This window comes from Lonchura striata, chromosome Z, assembly GCF_046129695.1.
Source record: "Lonchura striata isolate bLonStr1 chromosome Z, bLonStr1.mat, whole genome shotgun sequence".
Lineage (NCBI taxonomy): Eukaryota > Metazoa > Chordata > Aves > Passeriformes > Estrildidae > Lonchura > Lonchura striata.
Window position 1 is genome coordinate 64,798,405 of NC_134642.1, and position 18,893 is coordinate 64,817,297.

At 48.2% G+C, this 18,893-nt stretch overlaps 1 protein-coding gene across 1 annotated transcript in view; it reads right to left on the bottom strand.

Moving 5' to 3' along the window:
• The window catches only part of LOC144248277 (3'-5' RNA helicase YTHDC2-like), a 38,908-nt gene extending 20,389 nt beyond the window's left edge, over nt 1-18,519 (bottom strand). Inside the window, exons 1-5 of the mRNA XM_077790273.1 lie at nt 18,345-18,519; nt 17,629-17,719; nt 17,062-17,255; nt 6,522-6,721; nt 5,749-5,915 (exon numbers count right to left, since the gene is read on the bottom strand). Of these exons, the coding sequence (XP_077646399.1) occupies nt 5,749-5,915; nt 6,522-6,721; nt 17,062-17,255; nt 17,629-17,719; nt 18,345-18,519 (827 nt within the window). The remainder of the gene's footprint in view (nt 1-5,748; nt 5,916-6,521; nt 6,722-17,061; nt 17,256-17,628; nt 17,720-18,344) is intronic.
• Nucleotides 18,520-18,893: the final 374 nt, after the last annotated feature.

Sequence of the window (18,893 nt, forward strand, 5' to 3'; positions counted from 1 at the left end):
TTTTGTTTGGTGCACACTGGCAGGCAGAAGTTAATGAAGCTGTAGCTATACAAAGACAGCCTGGAGATCCCCTTCATGGAGTAACTGTAGATGAATTAATGGGCTTAGGACCATATTTTCACACTGAGGCACAAGCTATGCTAGGACCTGAGAAGTGTCGAGAGGCAATGCGACTAGCTCGAAGGGCTATAGATAAGGTGAAAGACCCAGGAGGTTTGCCAGCGTATATGGGAATTAAACAAGGAAGGGATGAGACTTTTGGAGCGTTTATTGATAAGGCAGCGGCAGCAATAAAGAGAGCTGGAGTGCCTGAGTTTATGCGTGGATCATTGTTGAAGCAGTGTGCTTTGCAAAATTGTAATGCTTCTACAAGAAGTGTGTTAAACACATTAGGAGCTAATTGGACTATAGAAGATGCACTAGAGAGGATGGCTACTATACCAACGGGGCAGCAGGCATTTTTAGTTGAGGCTATTAAAGAGCTGGGGGAGGGATTAAAAGAGCAGGCAAAAGCTTCACAGACACAAGTGTTAGCTGCTCTTGCACCCCTCCAAGCGTCAGTAGCAACCCAGGGAAATGTTTACAGCAGCCGTATGAGATGTTTCCGATGTGGAGGGACAGGACACGTTCGGCGAGAATGCTCTGCTGCTGGAGTATGGTGTCCTAAGTGCAAATCGGATACTCATAACATTGCTGCCTGTAAGAGGAGACCGGGAAACGCCCGAAACAGCGCGAACAAGAGCAGCCGCGCTCCGACACAAATAGCTGCTCCAGCCTTTCCAACAGTGACACCTTGCGTCCAGCCACAAGAGGGAGCCTCGGGATGGACTTGGCAGCCGCAGTAGAAGTGACTTTAATGACACCACAGCCGCAGAAGGTCCCCACTGGAGTTAATGAACCTATTATAATAGAGGGCAGGACAATGGGAGCTTTGTTATTGGGAAGATCATCGGCCTCTATGCTTGGATTATTTGTGCTGCCTGGTGTCATTGATGCAGACTATACTGGTGAAATTATGATTATGGTTCACACTCAGTTTCCTCCTATTCGGATTAATAAAGGACAAAGGATCGCTCAATTGGTTCCTCTGGAGCAAGTTACTAAGGCTGTATCCTCACGGAAAAGCCGTGGAGGAGATGGATTTGGATCTACAGGAGGCTTGACTCTATTAACTTTGGATCTGAATGACAGACCAAGAAAAGAGGTTTTGTTGGAGTATAAGGGACAAAATGCATGCTTACAGGTTTGCTGGACATGGGTGCTGATTCAAGTATTATTGCACCACAGTGTTGGCCTGCACATTGGCCCTTACAGCCAGCTGCTACAGCAGTAACAGGAGTTGGAGGTTTAACTCTTGCAAGTCGCTCGCCACCTCTTACTGTCTCAATAGATGGTAAAGTCATAAAGGCAATATTTTCTGTTGTTCAGTTACCACCTACGGTGCAATGCCTAGTTGGGTGAGACATTTTAACACAGTTAGGGGTTGTCCTGACAAAGGAGCACCCTTTGGGATAATAGCCATTGCTTGGACTTTCCCAATTCCCATAATTTGGAAAAGTGATGAGCCTATATGGGTAAAGCAATGGCCTTTAAAAAGGGAAAGTCTGCAACATGCTCATGCCTTGGTCACTGAACAATATCAACAAGGGCATCTGAAATTGTCTACAAGTCCTTGGAATACCCCTATCTTTGTAATCAAGAAAAAGTCAGGGAAATACCGCTTGTTACATGACTTGCGGGAGGTTAATAAACAGATGGAGCCAATGGGTGCACTACAGCCAGGTCTGCCTAATCCAGCAATGCTACCTGAAGGATGGCCTCTATTGATAATAGACCTCAAAGATTGCTTTTTTACAATAGCTTTGCATGACAGGGATACAAAGCGCTTTGCATTTACTTTGCCAGCTCTGAACAGAGAAGGTCCAGATCAAAGATTTGAATGGACGGTTTTGCCTCAGGGTATGCGTAACAGCCCTACTTTATGTCAACTTTACATAGATTCTGCATTACAACCATTGAGGCAACAGTGGCCACAAGCTATCATTTATCACTATATGGATGATATTTTGATTGCTCAGCCTAAATCATTTACGAGTCAACAGGTTAAACATGTACAAAACTTGCTGGGACGTTTTAAGCTTGTTGTGGCCCCAGAGAAAATACAGTTATCTCCTCCTTGGAAATACTTGGGATGGATATTGTCTCAAAGCTTGGTAACGCCTCAGAAATTAGAACTGAAAACACAGATTGTTACTTTAAATGATGCTCAGAAATTACTAGGTGATTTACAATGGCTTAAACCTATAGTGGGCCTTCCAAATGAACTGTTAGATTCTCTTAGACCCTTAGTGAAGGGCACAGACCCAACAGCACCAGTGACCCTTAATCCTCAGCAGAAAAGAACTCTTCAGCAAATTACAGACTGTGTGGTTCAGGGTCTAGTACATCGGCGAATACTGGGAATCCCGCTTAATCTCACTATATGGTGTGGTGAAAAACATTTGCTGGAAGCTTTAACCCAGCTAGAAACAAAAACGGGGGAGATAAGGGTGTTGGAATGGCTATCCCCTCCACTTCAGCAAACAAAGACTTTAATTCAAAAAATTGAACTGTTAGCAGCTTTGATAAAACGAGGTCGTGAGAGAATTTTGCAGGTTGATGGGCGAGAGCTTGAACTAATACAGATTCCTATGAAAAAGGACTCTTTACAATGGTATTTGGTTAATAGTGAAGAACTGCAGGAAGCTCTGCTAGGAATAGGAGGTGCTGTCATAACTGAAAGTATTAAAAATCCTCCATTACAGTGGATTGGAAAATTGAGTTGGATGGTTCGGCCACAGAGAGAAAAGGAGCCGATTCCTGGTGCAATAACAGCATACACAGATGCAGGGAAGAGGTCAAGAACAGCAGCAATTACATGGCAGGAGCAGGGAGTCTGGAATCATGAAATTCTTACTGCAAATGACTCAGATACCCTTCAGACCTTGGAGTTAGCAGCTGTGGTTTGGGCTCTAACAGTCCTGAAGGGGCCTTTGAATATTGTTACAGATTCCTTGTATGTAGTTGGTGTTGTGGAAAGAATAGAGGATGCTGCTATCAAGGAAGTACAAAATCAGAGACTATTTGAACTGTTCATACAACTTCAAAAAGCAGTAAAAATCCGAGAACATCCTTATGCTATCATTCATATAAGAAGTCACAAATGGGAAATTGGCTTAGGAGAGGGTAATGCCCGGGCAGATAAGCTTGTCACAGTGACTCAAACTTCTCCTTTATCAAGGCAAATGCTTGCTAGGGAGGCACATTCTATGTTTCATCAGAACGCAAAAGGGTTACAACGGGAGTTTGGAATATCCCATGCAGATGCCACTGCTATAGTGAGAGCTTGTCCTATCTGTAGTCATCATAATGGGGGTCATGGCATGGGATGGGGAGTTAACCCACGAGGTCTTTCATCTAATGAACTCTGGCAGATGGATGTTACTCATGTAAATAGTTTTTGTCGCTTGAAATATGTTCATGTTACTATAGATACATATAGTAAATACATCTGGGCAACAGCTCAAGCTGGAGAAAAAGCATTACATGTTATAAGGCATTTGTGTAGTTGTTTTGCAGTAATGGGAGTGCCAAAGCAGATTAAGACAGACAATGGTCCTGCATACATTGGTGGCAGGGTGAATAGATTTTTAAAATCATGGGGAATTAAGCACATTACAGGAATAGCACCTTCTCCCACTGGACAAGCAATTGTAGAAAGGCAAATGGAACTTTGAAGAGATATCTGGAAAAACATAGAGAGATTGGAGATGTTCAGGAAAGATTAATGAAAGTGCTCTTTGTTCTTAATCATTTGTGTGTATTTGGGGATTCAGAGGCACCACCTGCAATGAGACATTATGGACAAAAAGAAATAAGCAAAAAGGGCAAAGAAGTATGGGTCAGGTATAGGGACCCTAAAACAGGTAATAGTGGCAACCCTGTTACCAGGAGAAGCTGCCAGAAAGGCTATGGTGTTAGCTGAACAATTGGGATGCTGGACTAAAGATGAACTTAACAAAACATCAGAGGTTTTAGCTATGCTTGCTATGGATGTACAAAGTGTAAATCATGCTGTACTACAGAACAGAGCAGCAATTGATTTTTTGTTGTTAGCCCAGGGACATGGATGTGAGGAATTTGAAGGAATGTGTTGCATGAATCTCTCTGATCATTCTGTATCAATACATGCTAAGATTAAAGAACTACAACAGGGCCTTCATCAATTAAAAGAAGAAGATGGTCTGGGGATAGAAGAATGGCTTAAAAGTTTAGGGATCGGTCCTTGGCTAAGAACTTTTATCATGTATGTAGTAGGAATCTTGATTGTTGTTTTACTACTCTTGCTGATTTTGCCCTGCCTGTTTAACTGTCTTCAGAAGCTGGTAGAACGCATGGTTCAAAAGATGTGGACAACTAACTTAATGGTCCAAAACAAAAACGGGGGAAATATGGAGAGTTTTGTGGATGAATGGCTTAGTGAGAAAGGACATGACTACATGCAGTTAGTGAAGCAGTAGCTGAAAATTGCACAGTGCAGCAATAGCAGATGTAGCAATAATATCTTATGTCCTTGGCTAAGCTGGTTCCCAACAGTAGAATGTTCAGCAAAAGATAAATGTAAGGGAAAACAAAGCAAGCTTAGAAAGCTCCAAAGGCGGGATTGACCTGTTTTTCATACACCAATGATGAGCTTAAATTTTGCAATATGCATAAGCTTCATTATAACAGGTATAACTATACATGTGTGCTTGAAATAAACTGAGACTTGTTGACATTATAGAATGGACTTGTCTCCCGTCATTTTTTCTGGATTTTCTGCACTGCTTCCAGTAATTCTACCATTTTCACCTGACTTTGCTCTTCTTCTGCCAGCATAGTACTTCCATATATTAATCATCCATCTTATTTGTGACACATCTTCACCAGCTCTTCTAATCTCTTAATATCCTTGTGAGCTTTCATACACATATTTGAATTCTTATTGTGGCTTCATTGTTCAAGTGCATTCATTTTCACCAGCTATGTGTTATCTTTGTTCACTCAAGCAACACAACCTTTAGCCATCTTCTGGTCACTCATTATCTCAACTGCTGGCCTTTCCCTTAAATGTCATTTCGCTACACGGTGCAAAGATGTAAAAACCCCAAACAATCCATTCATGCTCTGCTTTACAGACAAATTCATCAAGTGATACTGAAATCTCTACTTTTACATCACTTCATGTTTTAAACACAGCAGCTGAAGAAGAATACATTTAATCCAGACTAGACTGATAAATAATGCTCAGCTTCATCAGTCACATTCCAATTTTTTTGTTTTCCCTTTTATGGCTCCTATCAACTCTCACTACATAACATTTGTTACAGCATGCTGGTTTTCACACCTACCTTCAAAGCTTGCAGACCTTTTGAATCCACACATGTTAAAAGCAGAGGGGGGGGGGGGAAAGAAGAAAGTGTAGACTTGATCTGAAAATCAGACAAGGATTTCCATGCAGAAGAAATCAACAGAAAATACCCGAGATTCAGTTCTGTAAGACAGCCTTCTACATCAAACTGCAAAACACAGGAAGAAAGCCATCTTTTTCACCCTTACGTATTCCTTACCTGCAGTAACATATCCCACCTGTGAGGCTGCAGTTTCAATGTACACAAGATTCATAAGACCAATACAAGTTCAACCGACACTTAGAAATATCATTGGTACCTGCTCTCTAACCGGATCTGGTAACCAATTGTCTGGCCAATCTTCTCTCTTCTTTCTGCTGCCACTCTTTCAGCCACTGCAACAGCTGCTAAACGTCTTGGCTGAGTACAAAACACACGACAGGGAGTTCCATTCTTGTAGCAGTCATCAAGGATAAATTGAGGGATCTGTAAAGAAGTGGTTCAAATTTGCTTTTTGAGAAAGTCACAGCTTTGTTAGCACAGGGAAACCATTAACTGCATATCAATATTGCACATTGCAAAAGACTTTTCATTACAATTATCATAGCAAGCATATCTGAATTAGCAGAAAGTAAATTTCTAAGTATAACCTATTTAGGTTTTTTTTAAAGAAAAACCTTACAGTGCCTCCCTCCTGCTTCAGAGAAATCTAAAAAAAAAACCAAAGCCCTGCAGATAATCTCACATTTTAACACAAAAAATAGATTACTCTGGATACTAAGAACAGAACTAGCCTTAGAAGAAAAAGGGTTATACAAACATCACAGCTACTTTCCCTTCAATATTTTGTATTATTTTAATGAAAAAATGGTATCTACCAGAAAATTGTAAGGAATCATTTTTGCTTCTAGTACCTATCTAGAGGCTTAGTGTTTCAAAAGCAAGAAAATAAATTGGAACAACATTTTCAATCACACAGGAAAAGGAAAGCCTTGAAATAGCATCAAAGTACCCCACATCACAAATGTTACACAATTGGCATTAGTTTAGAATAAATACTGTTATAGTTTTTATTTCATTGAAGCAACATACCTGCGTCGTTTTTCCTGATCCAGTCTCTCCTATAATCAAAACAATTTTATTGTCCTTTATGGTTTGGACAATTTCTTCCTGTTTTTCAAGAACTGGTAGTGACTGCCTGAAGGAATCAAACTCTGATTCCCCTCTTTTCCCTGGGACCTGGGGGATACCATCATTAAGTCGACCACTTGTCTTGTTTACTTCTTTCTTTTCTGTGAAGACAAGTTAAAAGGTCATTTATGCAGACACAGAGGAAGGTCACAAAAACACTGCTCAAAAATTGTACTTAAAAATTAACATTGCTGGCTTTTTATGCATCCCTGTGGGTAAAGTGACAAACCCATCACACATTTAGACGTCATATTTATAGCATGTCCTGCAGTGCTTGCAATAGATATTTTTCAAAACAGATATTACTTTCATAGGTATTTTGAAGAAAACCAGACTCTTCCAGAGCATTGCTCCAAGTCAAAAAAAGCCTACAAAGAGCAAAAGGAGAAACAAACTAAACCAGAGAATATCAGCCTGGCGTATTTTGGTGGCCTTTGTATCTGCGCCCACATTTCACACCTGCAGTTCCCCCTAGAAATACACACTGACAGAGTTAAACCTTTAAGCTATTCCACACGTTTGCCTGAAATCATACCAATGAAAGCATGCTGTATCAAGAGCCCTGGCCCCCACGCAGCAGTGCGATGTGTTAGAAAGCAGTGCATAAGTAGCCAAAAAACAGGCACATCATCTGAGGGAGCTACTTCACATCCATCATTGCAAGTGCTACTCTATAATTCCTTGAGAATTATTCTCTGGCAGAATGAAAAGTTTGCTGTAAACTCAGTTATACATATGTAATGCCATTAACAGATTCATATTCTAAATTTCAAGCTCTGTTGTACCAAGACAAACAGACTAAAAGATCAGGAGAACTAAAAATACATTCTTGAGATGCAGAGAAAGGCAAATATTAGACTGTTCATTAACTTATCCCTTACATTCCTAAGACATTGCATTTCAGTACTTTTATTACAGATTCCCTCTGGTTCATATAACAATCCTATTAAACAACTAAAACAATTGGAAATAACAGCAAAGAAAGCGCTTCAAGAAGAGACACCACGTATCAAAAACATGCAATTAAACAAGGCATACCGGTACAAATGTTTTCTGTTCACTACACCCATCTCTGCACACAGAAACACAGTGCAACTCTTCCACTTGTTGCGGCTTCTGGGTCTCAGACCACTCTGCTTGTCAGAGAGCCGAGTCCTCGAAAGCCGGATAGCGTAATGAAATCTTCCTCTATGAAGGCGGGACGGCTCACAGGCGGCTTTTTTCCAGGAGCGTTTATTGAGGAACAGCAATTCAGGGAGCGAAGGGAAAACAACCACTCCGGGAGGGAGCTCGCTCTGAGAGCCTCGAACAGGGGGCGGAATCGGGATTATAACGGGGACAAGAGAGGGAGGGTCCAGGCATGAAGCGTTCAGTGAGGGAAGGCTTCGGGGGCAGAGTCAGGGTCGAGTGGCAGGGTTATAACCAATGAGGGTAAGGGGAAAGAGCGGCTTCAGGGAAGGAACCAATGGAGGTATAAAGAACAAAGAATTTTCTAGCACCAAGGGATGACAGACATACTGATTGATAACAGGGGAGGCAGGGAACTACACACCTGTCACCTCCCAGGGTAATTCGGGGGGACAGTTTCCCAAGTCCCCTCCCACATCTCCCCCGTTCTTGTTAATTAAATAAATATTTGCCAAAGTCTTGGTAAGCGTCTTTTTGAAGATGGTTAAGGCAACTGAAATGAGAAGGATAATTATGAAAATCCAAAAGAGTCCTTTTAAAATGGAGGCTGCCCACCCGGGAATGCCCCACTGCATCAATAGTTTGTGGACGGGGTCCACAGCCGAAGTTTCCGTTTTGATGTCCTGTACTTCGGTCCGGATCCGCTGGATGTTGGCTTGGATGGAAGTGCTCCGTGATGTTAAATTGAAGCAACACAATCCTTCGAAGTCCTCGCAGCTGTGGCCATGGGCGAGCAGCAGGAAATCAATAGCCGCTCTGTTTTGTAATGTGGCTTGCCTGGTGGTTTGCTGGTCTGCCAGAAGATCGGAGAGGGCGGCAGACGAGGCGTTGGCATGCTTGCTTATCCAACACTCCAGGTGAGAAAGCTCACCGAGGGCTTTAGCGGCTGCATACCATGGTAAAAAGATGGATACAGCGACCCTCTTTGTTTTTCCCCAATCGTAAATTTCGGAGTCACAATTTTCGTCGAATTGAGCATATGATCTTTTGGTGCGTGCCAATTGTCTTTCTTTTTTCCAATCTAGAATTTGAGTTCTGTTTGGAGTGAGGGTAGCAAGCTTGCCAAGGCTGCATGGGCCTCCCTGGAGCCGAGATGGAATTCCCGACCATACTCTGTCCCCACAGATAAGAAACATTCCCCTGGGCAATGTCTTGGGATGAGTGGATGAAACCGAAATCACCTGGCTAGTATAATTGCACCAGGTTTGGCTGTTATATTTTTTACTGATAGGTGCTACATCTTTCCGGTATGTGTCTTTGGCCAAGTCAATTCCGTGCCAATTTTGACTTGGCCTCCTATAATAGAATTTGACACAATATCTAGCTGTGGAGGACCCCAGTAAGTCTAATTCTTGGGGTTCCTCTTTGCTGTTGGGCAAAATTTTGGTCCACTCATCCCAAGTATCGACCGGGTTAGGCCTCCTACCCGTGGTTCGGAGCAGGTCGGAATTGGATACCGGCCAATCATCAGCTACCAAGGGGACCCCTACCAGGCAAGTGGACAGGGGATTGTCCACGTTGCCCATGGCCAGACATAGGTTATCCTGCTGCAAGGACTTTGCCAGCGTGATCCAGACGTTTTCTTTCGGCTGTGGTACCACCCAGCCATCTGCTACATGCAGCCACAGGAGGATGGAAAGCGTGGCTGCAACCAGCTGGGCGCAGTGGGACATCTTCTGTTGTTTCTTTTGGGTGAATGATGTTCTGGCAGCCATCCTAGTACTAAAATTAAACAAAACAATATTACCAACATACATTTGGTTCCCTCCCCTCCCCCAGCTCCCCCTTTTGGGTTAAAATAAAAATAAATTTCAGGACGGAGGGGTAAAGGGATGACGGGTTAGGTATGAGGGTAGAGGGAACGGCACAGGAGGGGATGGGGTGGCGGAAGTTGTTAAGTCTTGCAGAGGTAGGTATGTCCTTGTGATGAGGACCCGGGAGACGATGTTGGGTGGTCTTCCGGTCCTCTTCTTTTTTCTCCGTCGCCACGCCACTGCATTATCTGGTGGTGATTGTGATGGGGTCGCTGGGTTGCTCCTCGCTGGGGGGTCCGTGGTAGTGCTCTCCAGGTACGGTTTGACGTATTTTCCAGGAATCCATTTGGGACCCTGGGCTGTGGAAACACAAGCGTACCCTCTCCCCCACGTTATCAGAGGGTACGGCCCTGAGATGATTTTTGATTCTGGGTCTCTGATGAGGACTGGCGGACGCTCTTTCAAAACTGCCCTGGTGTTATTGCAAAAGTGTCTGAGTGCAGGGGGATTCGGCTCTCGGTCAGAACAATTTAAGAAATTAAGAACATAAAGTGCCTTGCATAATCTTTCAACTGGTGTCATGGCCAGAGCCGAATCGTGTTGTTGTTCTAGCAGCCTTTTTAACTCTTTGTGGGAGCGTTCCACTATTGCCTGTCCTGTGGGGTTATGGGGAATGCCGGTGGAATGGGCAATTCCCCATTGTTGTAGAAATTGTGCGAATCTTGTCGAGGTGAATCCAGGCCCATTGTCCGTTTTGATGGCTTTTGGGACTCCTAATGTGGCAAATGCCATGAATAGATGTTTGATGATATCTTTTGTTTTCTCACCAGTGTGGAGTGACGCGAACACGGCCCCAGAAAATGTGTCTATGGACACATGCAGGTATTTCAGGCGGCCAAAAGGATTATAGTGAGTGATGTCTGTTTGCCACAGCTCCAATGCTGCCAACCCTCGGGGGTTTATCCCCGTTGGCAGCGGTGGAAGGGCGAAGGACTGACAGCTTGGGCATGTGGCTAGTATGGCTTTGGCTTGTTCTTTTGATATTTTAAATTGTCGGGCAAGGGCAGGTGCATTTTGATGGAAAAACGCATGGCTGAGCCTTGCCTGTGCAAAGATGTCTGGTAAGGTTAATGAAAGTGCAGGTGCAGAGTAATGAGATGTCATTGCAAGGAGGTCGGCCATCCGGTTCCCCTCTGCAATAGCTCCTGGCAGGTCTGTGTGAGCCCGGACGTGCATAATATAATAGAGTTGCTCTCGGTGGGAGATCAGCCAGATTAATTCCGTGAGCAAATCGAATAACTGTTTGTTTTGAACTTCTTTGAGCAGGGCGTGTTCTGCCCGTTCTGCTACCCCGGCAACATAAGCCGAATCTGTTACCAGATTGAAAGGTTGCTGAAATTTTTTGAATGCTCTCACGACCGCAGCAAGTTCTGCGATCTGGGGGGAACCCTCAACCAGTTGGATGTCAGACTCCCACTTCTGACTCTCCGGGTCCTTCCAAGTGATCACCGATTTGTGGGATTTTCCCGACCCATCGGTGAACACCGTGAGAGCACCTTTAATAGGTGTTTTATTTTTGAATGACTTTGGGGCCAAATATAACGTGTCTTTGAATATTTTATGTTTAGGGTAATGAATGGAAATCTGTCCAGGGTAACTGTCTAAAGCAATTTGCAAACTTTCGTTTGTCTGAAGCAGGGATTCCAATTGTTCCAAATTAAGAGGTAGGTAAATGCACGCCAGGTCACACCCTGCGAGGGTCCGGAGGCGTTGTCTGGCTTTTATTATTATTCTAGCCATCAACTCTGCAGGAGTTGAAATAGTTTTCGCTGGCTGGTGCGGGAGAAACAGCCACTCAATGATAAGGAGTGGGTCCTTCCGCCCAGCGTCCCATTGAAAAAGCAGACCATGGAAGTTTGGGCACTTACCCAGTATGGCAAGGGTGACGGGAAGGAGCCGATCCACACGGTGGGCCTGACGGGATCGTATGGCCTCAGCGACTCTCTCCAGGGCTCCTTTGGCGGCAGGTGTTAGCTCGCGAGGGGAAGCTAGGTCGCCATCTCCTCGTAGCAGGTTGAAGAGCGGCGCCAGCTCCTCCGTGGTGAGTCCCAGGAGAGGTCGGATCCACGTGATGGTACCGCAGATCTGCTGGAGATCCCGCAGGGTCCGTGGGTCGTCTTTGACGGTGACAGATTGGGGCGCGACAGTCCTTCCCGTAATGTGAAAGCCCAAATACTTCCATGGCGCTGACAGCTGGATCTTTTCTTCAGCAATTTCAAACCCTGCAGCTTTAATGGCTTTAACAGTTTTGGAAAGTGTGATCTGCAGATAAGCTTGTGTTTCAGCGCAGATCAAGACATCATCCATATAATGCAGGATGATCGCTTCAGGGAACAGCTTTCTGATCGGCGAAAGCACCTGGGCCACAAAAGTTTGGCAGAGCACTGGAGAATTTTTCATTCCCTGGGGCAAAGTGGCCCATTGGTACCTCTTATAAGGCTCCGCCCTATTGATGGAAGGAACGGAGAACGCGAATCTGGGGGCATCTCCGGGATACAATGGGATGTTGAAAAAACAGTCCTTGATGTCAATGACTGCGAGCTGCCAATCCCGGGGAAGCATGGAGGGTGAGGGAAGGCCAGGCTGCAGGGGGCCCATGTCCTCGATTACCTCATTGACCCTGCGCAGGTCTTGGAGCAGGCGCCATTTGTCTTTGCCAGGTTTTTTAATAACAAAGACAGGAGTGTTCCAGGGGCTGGTGGAGGGTATTAAATGCCCCAGGCGAACCTGCTCTTCTACTAATTCATGGAGCGCTTTTAATTTCTCCTCCACAAGGGGCCACTGATCCACCCACACTGGAACATCGGTCTTCCAATTCAGCGGTGGGGAGGTGCGCTCCGCAGTGGCCCATACTAAAAATCCCATGCAGGGCTAGGGATATCGAGGCGGGCACCCCATTGGGACAAAACGTCCCTGCCTAATAACATGATGTTAGATGAAACAACAAAAGGCCGAATGGTGGCAATCTGTCCCTCAGGGCCCTCCACACTTACCAGGTGTTTGCTGCGCATGGAGTTGACAGCTCCTCCCACTCCGGAGATTGTGCCACAAGGGGGCACCAACTCCCAGTCGCGGGGCCACTTTGACCGGGGTATGATGGTGACGTCTGCCCCGGTGTCTGCCATCAGGTCCAGTTTGATGGACTTTCCCTGAAGCGATAAAACAGTCTCAATCATTGGTCTGGATTTGCAAACATTTTGTGTGAGGAAGACAAAATTGTCTTCCCCGGAGTCATGTCCAGCGAAATAGTCCTGTGCTGGTGGATCGGTGAGGTCGGCCACGTCGAGGAGGTACATGGCAGCGAAGGGGAGCCCCTTGGTGATGGTGCAAGGTGGTTGATGGCAGACGACTGAGACGGTGACCTCGGACCCCGGCTGAAAACACACCACTTCAGGAACGACGGTAACACGGTCTGGTGTGAGCCTGCAATCTCCGAGTATTAACACTGTTACCTCACAATTACGGTAAGGGGGTTCCAGGAACCCAGCGGGAACTCTCACCAGGTCCTCATCCTGGAGAGTCACAGTGATGGAGCTTTTGAGGACCCGGTGAGTGTCTGAATTTAAGTTGCGGGTTCTACGGAAGAGGCGGAGCCCGTCGTCGTGGCTCCGCCAACCCTCCGGAACTGTCCGCTGGGCCACCGGTCCTCCCGGATGGTGGGGAGGCCTGGGCGCTGTGAGGGGCCACTTGTTGTCCTTGCGCGGCCCCTCCCCGCGCTCCGCGACCCGTTTCCCGCCTGCTGATGGTAGGGCATCGGGTTCCTGGGTATTGGTCTTGGGGAGGGTGTGTACGAGTAGTGTGGTTGCTCCGGGGGCCAGTATGGGCAGTTGGCTTGTATGTGGCCCATCTGGCCACACCCGAAGCACCGGATGGTGTTCATCGTCAACATTGCCTCCCCAATCCCCTTACTTACTGCAAGGGCGACAGTGGTCTCGGTGGAGGCGGCTTTCGTGCAGGCCTCCACCATCTGTGCGATGGTGGGTTCGGGGTCCTGAGGTAAAGTCCTTAATATCTTCTTTGTCTCGGCTGTCGCGTTGGTCATGGCCATCTTTCTCAGGAGCTCTTCCCTCGCTGCAGGATGGTCTATCTGCCGGTCGATGGCCTCCCTCAGCCGGTCCACGAATTTTATGAAAGATTCCTCTGGGCCCTGGGTAATAGCTGAAAAGTTCTGGAGCGGGGTTTTCCCATCGGGGATTTTTAACAGTGCCGCTCGGCCAGCCTCCTTGATGTCATCTAGGACCTCCGTGGGTAACAGTATTTGGTCCTCTGGCTGGCTGAACTCCCCCTCCCCTGCCAGGGCTTCTATGGCTTCCTCTCCCTCTCCAATTGCCTCTGCTAAATTGTGTTTTTTCAGAAGAGGCTTGAGGAGCTTTCTCCATTGAATGTCCCACAATAAAAGCTCGGTGGGAGTGAGCAGGGACTTGGCAATATATTTAACGTCATGCTGGACCAATGTATGGCCCGAGAAAGTGAGGTCCAATACATTCTTAAAGAAAGGAGAGTCTCGACCATAGTCTTTGGCAGCCTTCCTCAGTTCTTTAATCTCCACATATGGGAGTTGCTCCCAGTGTGGCCGCTGCCCCCTGGTCCTCACCACAGGTGCTGCGAACGGCCCCAGATCTTTTGCGAATTCTAAATCCCCATCCTTAATTGCCTCTGCCCTGATCCGGGCCCACCCACCTCCCGGCCTAGGTGTGGGCCGGGGGCTGTCGCTGTCCTCATCCTCATCGGAGGATGAGGCAGGACGAGCAAGGGCTCGGACCTTCCCCTTGGCCGGTGGGCTTCGGTGGCATGAAGCCCGGCAGGCCAAGATGGCCTGCTTCCGGCCAGGCCGACTTCCGGTTCCGGTGGCGTGGGAACCAGAAGAGGCCTGAGGGGAGGCGTGGCCAGGCTCACCCACCGGGGTGTGGCCTTCCGGCAGGGGGTTCCCTCCCACCGGGGCGTGGCCTTCCTGCAGGCCGGTCCCTCCCACCGGGGCGTGGCCTTCCTGCAGGCCGGTCCCTCCCACCGGGGCGTGGCCTTCCTGCAGGCCGGTCCCTCCCACCGGGGCGTGGCCTTCCTGCAGGCCGGTCCCTCCCACCGGGGCGTGGCCTTCCTGCAGGCCGGTCCCTCCCACCGGGGCGTGGCCTTCCTGCAGGCCGGTCCCTCCCACCGGGGCGTGGCCTTCCTGCAGGCCGGTCCCTCCCGCCGGGGGCCCACCCAGGGGTGTGGCCATGGGGGCTGGAGGGGCGGGTCCCGACGACGTAACAATCGACGCGGTGGTAGGGGCGGGACCCGACGCAGGGGCGGCACTCGACGGGGGTGGAACCTGAGGGGGACTGGCAGGGGCCCGAAGGGAGTGAGGAGGTGGAGAGGAGGCGCCATTTTGTCCCTCGGTGGCGGGCTGCTCGGCCATGTGGCCGGCGCCATTTTGTGAGGTGTGGTGACAGAGATCAGGAATCGAATAACATGGTTTTAAACTGGGTACAGGGGTTTGAGGGCTTTGGGGAGAGGAAAGAGTCGCACTGGGATGGCCAGTCCCAGGACGAGGAGAGGACAGAGTGGGGCGGGGAGCAGCAGGGAGACGGTAGCAGCCCTGTGCCTGGTTATGGCAGGGTCTGCTGCCCGACCCACCCTTAGGGGAAACCGAGTTAGGAGTGGGGGGGGCGGGATGAAGGTTAGGAGAACTGGGGACCCAACTCTCACCCTTTTGTTTAAATAAAGTGTAAATAGAATGAAAGAGTGGAAAAAAATGCCCCACAGAAAAATTCCCCTTTACTTGTAATGCGTATAACAGTTTCCCAATATTTCCCCAGAAAATAAGAGAAGAAAAATCATCCCTGGAGGTGTCAGGGAAGTTATCGAAAATAAGATTAACAAAAGCCTTAAGGTCCCTCTTTTTAAAAGAAATGTTACCCAAAACAAGGGAGGATTTAACGTGGAGGTAAAAATCCCGCCGGGCAGGAGACAAGCGGTTGCCCATTCTCACTGCAGAAAAAAGGGAAATCCCCAAAGAGACAAAGAGAGAAACGAAAAGGAAAAGAGACAGGGTCGGGTGCCAGACAGGGCACCAGGAACTCACGACAAAGAAGACCGCTGTCAAAACGAAAAAGCCTCTGAGGGGGAGAGGAAGCGCTGCAGGTCTCGTCCCGTTCGGAGTCTGCTCCCAAACTCGAAGTCGAACCAGGACGAGGTGTCTGCAGCCCGCGAGGTAGGCGATCTTCTTCAACGAAGAGCAGCCGCTCGTGGAACTGGCGGCGAACGGCGCTTTTCGTCCTCGGGCAGCCGGATCACAGAGCCGAGGCAGCCGAGGAGACGCTCTGCGGCTGACTCCTGAGAGGGGCCAGTCTGTTCGGGCGCCAGTTGCGGCTTCTGGGTCTCAGACCACTCTGCTTGTCAGAGAGCCGAGTCCTCGAAAGCCGGATAGCGTAATGAAATCTTCCTCTATGAAGGCGGGACGGCTCACAGGCGGCTTTTTTCCAGGAGCGTTTATTGAGGAACAGCAATTCAGGGAGCGAAGGGAAAACAACCACTCCGGGAGGGAGCTCGCTCTGAGAGCCTCGAACAGGGGGCGGAATCGGGATTATAACGGGGACAAGAGAGGGAGGGTCCAGGCATGAAGCGTTCAGTGAGGGAAGGCTTCGGGGGCAGAGTCAGGGTCGAGTGGCAGGGTTATAACCAATGAGGGTAAGGGGAAAGAGCGGCTTCAGGGAAGGAACCAATGGAGGTATAAAGAACAAAGAATTTTCTAGCACCAAGGGATGACAGACATACTGATTGATAACAGGGGAGGCAGGGAACTACACACCTGTCACCTCCCAGGGTAATTCGGGGGGACAGTTTCCCAAGTCCCCTCCCACAACTTGTAGCTGCTAAAGCAATAATCTAGATGAAAACCTTGCTTTTAAAAAAAACCCCAACATTTCGACAGAAGTTTGTCTTTCCGTGAACTCTTCCATATTCAAGAAATCAAGAAGTCTGGACAGTAGTCTCTTAAGGACCAAATCTATTTTGTAGAGATGAAGAAGTAAAAACTGAAATTTTTGATTTATCAAGGACATTAATTTCTATAAGCAGAACAGACAACCTCATTTTCTAATATAGGCATTCTTATGGCATCACAGTAACACTGACTCTTCAACCCCACCTCATAGTTACTTCTGTGAAGCCACATTTCAAAATGTGCTTCCAAAAAGATTTGGCTGGAACTGGCTCAAAGATTCTAAATTAACACAACACAAGGTGGACATCTCAATGTGCATGATATGACTTCCCAAGTTCCTCACAGCACCAGTTATAAAAGACCTTAAAAGTAAGGAAAATTAATGCATTTGTTTGAAGGTGTCTGTTAGGACACCAGAGCGGACAGAGCAGGAAGAGGTTTGTTTTGTCACTGGGTTGCAGGTAGTTTCGAGTGGTGTCGATGGACAAGTCCAAATCAGAACACATGCTGAACGTACCAGATTCAACAGCACAGGCACTTCCTCGCTCTGTCCTTGGCAGGAGCTCCGCGCGTTCCTTATTTGTGACGGGTAAGCGCTGAATTAGGCTCCGAACGGCGTGTTTCGTACAGAGAGCCAAGTCACAAGTCATGACTGCGTGTGCCTCTGACACATCCTTCTTCCTTACAGTCAGGTATCGATTGGCTCCTTTTCTGTCGGGGGGAGGGGAAACTTATTTTAGGAAAAAGGAACCTACTCTAGGTTAACTTTTATCTGTCAGGGTATGAGATGCTAAGCAAAATCTTTGGAAAAAAAAACAGAAATCACAGTGAGAACCTTTTTTAACGGAGCCATTAAATCCACAGAGTATAAAATCAAGCTGTCCCAAAATGCATGTCACAAGCTTTTTCAAGCATGCATACAGCAATGAACAAAGATGCTCATATGTGTAGCTACTTTTACACTTTTTTCTCTAACACTATTCCTTGTAGCAAGTTGAGGATGTTGAAAACATCAATCAGGTTATCATTAGTCTTGAAATTCTATCATCTGCACCAAAGAACTGAAAACTGTACCCCGACTCACCCTTTGCTTTTAGATACCAGTCCAAGAGACTGACAGAGCCGGTGAACAAATGCTCTTTCAGTACTAGTGAAACTAGAAGGAAATTCCATCTCTAGAATGATAAATAATAATGAAAAGACAGTAACAATGCAACAGGCAGTAATCTTGACAACTCAATGTTACAGAACCACAGAATTCTTAGGATTGGAAGGGAGACCACCCAGTGTAACCCCCCTGCAGGGTCACCTGGAGCAGGTGACAGAGGAACACATCTAGGGTTTGGGATGTTTCCAGAGGGGGAAATTCAATGCTTTCTCTGGGCAGCAGTTTCAGTGCTCTGCCACTCTCAAAGGAAAGCTCTCCCTCATGTTCAGGTGGAACTTCTCTTTGAATTTATGGCCATTGCTCCTTGTCCTGTCACCAAAAAGCCTGCACCGCCTTCCTGGGACTCATCTTGGCGATATTCATATGCATTAGTGAGATCCCCTCTCAGTCCTCTCTGGGCCAAACAGGACCAACTCCCACAGCTCTCCTGATGAGAGACCTCTCATCTCAGTGGTCTCTGCCGGACCCGCTCTATTAGCTCCCTGTCTCCGTGCTGGGAAGCCCAGAGATGGACACAGCACCCCAGCCGTGCCTCACCAGGGCCGGGCAGAGGGGCAGGATCCCCTCCCTGACCCGCTGCCAGCGCCCTCCCCACACCCGCAGCTGCCCCCGGGCCGGGCCGTGCCGCGCACCCGCCTCGTCCCCGCTCCGGAACCGCTCCAGGGCCAGCTGCGCCGCTATTGCCACCACCTCGTCCACGCCGGCGGCCCCGAGGGGCTCGGCCCGGGCGCGCACCGCGGCGGCGGCAGCCCCGTCCCCCGCAGCCCCGCCGGGCTGCCGCCGCGGGACCCGCCTGTGTCGCGACATGGCCCCGACACGGCCCCGACACCGCCCGGACCCGGGGCCGCAGCCGCTCGGCCCGAGGGGCGCCGCCGGGGCGGGGCGGGGCCGGCTGGAGCCGCCCGCAGCCGAGCCGGCCCCGGCGGGAGGAAATTGGCGCTTTTCCCGCCGCTCGGGGGGCACGGCCGCCCGAGCACCGCGCTGCGCGTGTGGCTGCGGGCAGAACGCGGCCCTGCTCCCTGTCCCGTCATAAATTACCTGCTTTCATGGCATGGTGTGAAACGTAGCTGTGGCGAGGGTCATCTCGGGCCTCAGCCTCCTCGCTCGGTAAAGTGTTACTTGCCCTGCTTTTCCTGCTGTCCTTTGACTCCACGCTGAAGACACGAGCTAGAAACTTAACC